The sequence below is a fragment of the Lipotes vexillifer genome, unplaced genomic scaffold (genome assembly GCF_000442215.2).
Source record: "Lipotes vexillifer unplaced genomic scaffold, Lipotes_vexillifer_v1.1 scaffold966, whole genome shotgun sequence".
Lineage (NCBI taxonomy): Eukaryota > Metazoa > Chordata > Mammalia > Artiodactyla > Lipotidae > Lipotes > Lipotes vexillifer.
Genome location: NW_006795769.1, coordinates 291403 through 292522, shown reverse-complemented (window position 1 = coordinate 292522; position 1120 = coordinate 291403). Strand labels below are relative to the sequence as shown.

General features: G+C 68.7%; 1 protein-coding gene across 6 annotated transcripts in view; it reads left to right on the top strand.

The window, feature by feature from the left end:
• FGFR3 (fibroblast growth factor receptor 3) overlaps positions 1-1120 on the top strand; it is a 14083-nt gene that overhangs the window by 8781 nt on the left and 4182 nt on the right. The window contains exon 7 of one of the 6 annotated variants that reach the window (XM_007467874.1): positions 773-923. The exons of the other annotated variants lie outside the window; for them this stretch is intronic. Within the exon in view, the coding sequence (XP_007467936.1) occupies positions 773-923 (151 nt within the window). The remainder of the gene's footprint in view (positions 1-772; positions 924-1120) is intronic. 6 annotated transcript variants of the gene reach the window in all.

Here is a 1120-nt window from a genome sequence, read left to right as displayed (position 1 = left end):
GGGGGGGGGGGCGCTCCTTGCAGGTGAGCCGTCAGGTCCGGCCCTGCGGGGGCCCCCTCCGCCGGGGACAGGGAGGGCATCCCAGGCAGGAGGCCTGTCGTGTTTAAGGGACGGGGGTCGGGGCGCAGGCTTCGGACCTGCGGGGAGAAGCATCAGGGGGCTGGCTGGTTCGGGAGGTGGGGCCGGCCCGGCCCGCCAGGACCTACAGTGGGCCGTGTCCTTGCGCCCTTGTCTGCCTTCAGACGGCCACCCGCCCACCTCACTGGGCCCTCAGGGCAAGACCGCCTGAGCTTTGTTCCCACGGCCCCGGGGGTGGGGGCCCCCCCGAGTTGGGGTGATTGCGACACTTGCAGCCCAAAGAGAAACATCTGTTTAGAGACGAAATGGGCCTGTGGGGCGGGAGCAGGGGTCCAGACTAGCCGCGGGGCGGTGCCGGGTGCTCTCGGCCCAGCAGTGTGGCAGCCGGGGCCCCCGCGGTGGGCAGCTCCAGTGCCCTGGGAGGGCCTATCTGAGCGCCACCAGCAAGGGCTGCGCTCCGGGCTGTTGGGGTGGATGAGGGGAAGGCGCATCCACTGAGACGACAGCCGCCGCTGTGAGGTGCCTGCAAGCCGCCTCCAGGCATCCTTCCTAGCTGGCACAGCCTAGTCTGCCCACCCGTTCCTTGGGGGTCTCAGAGCCTCAGAGCCTGGGGTCTAGACAGGCCCGCTCCTGCGCGGCCACTTCCATGCCCGGCGGGGCTTCCGCGCCTGAGCCGGGTCTCTTGTCCCTGCAGTCGTGGATCAGTGAGAGTGTGGAGGCCGACGCGCGCCTCCACCTGGCCAATGTGTCCGAGCGCGACGGGGGCGAGTACCTCTGTCGAGCCTCCAATTTCATAGGCGTGGCTGAGAAGGCCTTTTGGCTGCGTGTTCACGGGCCCCAAGCAGGTAACAACTCTGTCCCACGCCTGCCTGGCACGCCGAACTCCAGCTCCGACGCCCTGGCCCTGCGCCCACCCGCACGCCCCGCCGCTCGTGCCCCGTCCCCGGCTCACACTCTGCTCCTGGCGTGGCCACATCTCCCTAACTCTTACCATTAGGCATACCCTAAACCGTGCCCTAATCCTAACCCGTACGCTAACACT